This window comes from Colobus angolensis, unplaced genomic scaffold (assembly GCF_000951035.1).
Source record: "Colobus angolensis palliatus isolate OR3802 unplaced genomic scaffold, Cang.pa_1.0 Scaffold60, whole genome shotgun sequence".
NCBI classification, from domain to species: Eukaryota; Metazoa; Chordata; class Mammalia; order Primates; family Cercopithecidae; genus Colobus; species Colobus angolensis.
In genome coordinates, this window is record NW_012119599.1 from 1,534,972 (window position 1) to 1,537,294 (window position 2,323).

General features: G+C 55.6%; 1 protein-coding gene across 1 annotated transcript in view; it reads left to right on the plus strand.

Moving 5' to 3' along the window:
* Positions 1 to 2,323, plus strand: part of MYPOP (Myb-related transcription factor, partner of profilin) — a 19,493-nt gene that overhangs the window by 11,648 nt on the left and 5,522 nt on the right. The window contains exon 2 of the mRNA XM_011963151.1: positions 2,105 to 2,313. Within this exon, the coding sequence (XP_011818541.1) occupies positions 2,105 to 2,313 (209 nt within the window). The remainder of the gene's footprint in view (positions 1 to 2,104; positions 2,314 to 2,323) is intronic.

Consider the following 2,323-nt stretch of genomic DNA (forward strand, 5'->3'; position numbering starts at 1 on the left):
TTGTATTTTTAGTAGGGATGGGGTTTCACCATGTTGGCCAGGCTGGTCTTGAAGTCCTGACCTCAGGTGATCCACCCACCTTGGCCTCCCAAAGTGCTGGGATTACAGGCATGAGCCACCGCGTCCGGCCAAATTTGCCTATTTTGGACATTTCATATAAATGGCCCCTATGATCTGTGGTTCTTTGTGACTAGCTTGTTTCCCGTAGCCTAATTGACTTGTATTTTAGTTGGACCCCTCAGGGTGCTGGTGGAAAAAGATACTGTCAGGGACAGGGGTGGAAGCAGAGAGCCCTCAGGGAGGAGATGACCGCAGTGGTCCTGGTGGGAGTTGCTGGTGGTTGGACCAGGGTGGGGACCATTGAGAAAGAAGTTGGATGTATTTAATTTGAAGGCAGAGAGGATAGCTTCTGTATGCAGATGGTGTCTTAGTAAACAAAACAGTGAAGGTGTTTAACCTGAGCAGCTGGGAGGATGGAGCTGCATCAGCTGAGATGGGGGTGGCTGAGGGAGGAGCAGGTTGGGGGAGGATCAGAAGCCCAGCTCTGAGCAAGTGAGTTTGGGGCGTTTTTAGACAATCAAGAGTGCACAGCTGGAGACGGGAGTCTGGAGCCCGGGCAGAGGTTCAGGCTGAGCCCAGGAAGCTGGGAGCCCCTGTATGCAAACTGTTCAAGCCCATGAGCGTGAACGAGACCCCAGGTGAGTACAGACTGAGGAAGCCTACCAGGCTGGAGGCTGAACTGGAAAATCCTGCTGTCCTGGTTGGAGAGAGTCTCAGGGAAGTGTCCATCAGTGCCCAGCCACCCCAGCTGTCTCCCAGGCCCCTCTCTCACCTCCTTAGGATCCAGCAGCGTGATGCAGGATCCAGATAGTTCAGAACCTCATCAAATGTTGGCCCTTGTCCGGGCGCAGTGGCTCACGCCTGTAATCCCAGAACTTTGGGAGGCCGAGGCAGGTGGATTGCTTGAGGTCAGGAGTTTGAGACCAACCTGGCCAACATGGCAAAACCCCGTCTCTACTAAAAATAGAAAAATTTAGCCGGGCGGGGTGGCACCTGCCTGTAGTCCCAGCTTCTCGGGAGGCTGAGGCAGGATAATCATTTGAAGCCCTAAGACAAAGGTTGCAGTAAGCCGAGATCGCACCACTGCACTCCAGCGTAGGCTACAAAGTGAGACTCTGTCTCAAAAAAAATTAAAAAACTAGAAAAACTGGTGGCTCTGACTGTCAGTGAGATGGGAGCTGCCTGGCCCAGCAAGGGACTTCCAGGACCTGCTTCCACTAAAGCTGGCACGACTGTCTCTCCTCTGGGTACAAAGACTGGCCTGCCATGGAGCTTCTCTTCCAAGGCATGATCTGACATAGGTTTTAAAAGGATCATTCTGGGCTGGGCACGGTGGCTCAAGCCTGTAATCCCAGCACTTTGGGAGGCCAAGACGGGCGGATCACGAGGTCAGGAGATTGAGACCATCCTGGCTAACACGGTGAAACCCCGTCTCTACTAAAAAAAATACAAAAAACTAGCTGGGCGAGGTGGTGGGCGCCTGTAGTCCCAGCTACCCGGGAGGCTGAGGCAGGAGAATGGCGTAAACCTGGGAGGCGGAGCTTGTAGTCAGCTGAGATCCGGCTATTGCACTCCAGCCTGGGCGACAGAGCGAGACTCCGTCTCAAAAAAAAAAAGGATCATTCTGGGGCCAGGCGTGGTGGCTCAACACCTGTAATCCCAGCACTTTGGGAGGCCGAGGCGGGCGGATCACCTGGGGTCAGGAGTTTGAGACCAGACTGGCCAACATGGTGAAAACCCGTCTCTACTAAAAATACAAAAAGTAGCCAGGTGTGGTGGCGGGCACCTGAAATCTCAGCTACTCAGGAGGCTGAGGCAGGATAATCGCTTGAACCCAGGAGTTGGAGGTTGCAGTGAGCCAAGATCATACCACTGCACTCCAGCTAGGGTGACAGAGCAAGACTGTCTTGGGGCTGGGGGGTGGGGGGTAGGAAGGTTAGTTCTGGGTTCGGGTATCGGGGAGGTTAGGGAAGGAGGGGGGAAAGGGGAAATCAAGGCAGCATTGAGGGTCACTCACCCCTTGCCTGCATTTCTCTCTCTACAGATACATCAGCCCACAGCAAGGGGGGCTCCAGCAGTCCAGAGCCATGGGCCCGGCCCTCCTGCACTCCCCAGGAAGGGGGCTGCCCACGGCCCAAGGAGCGTGAGTCCCCACCCCCTTCAGCCCTGCAGCCGGTCCAGCTGCCTCGCCTGGCCTTGTCTCCACCACCCCCAGCCCCTCCACTGCCACCCCCACCACCACTGGCCCAAGTGGCACCCTCGC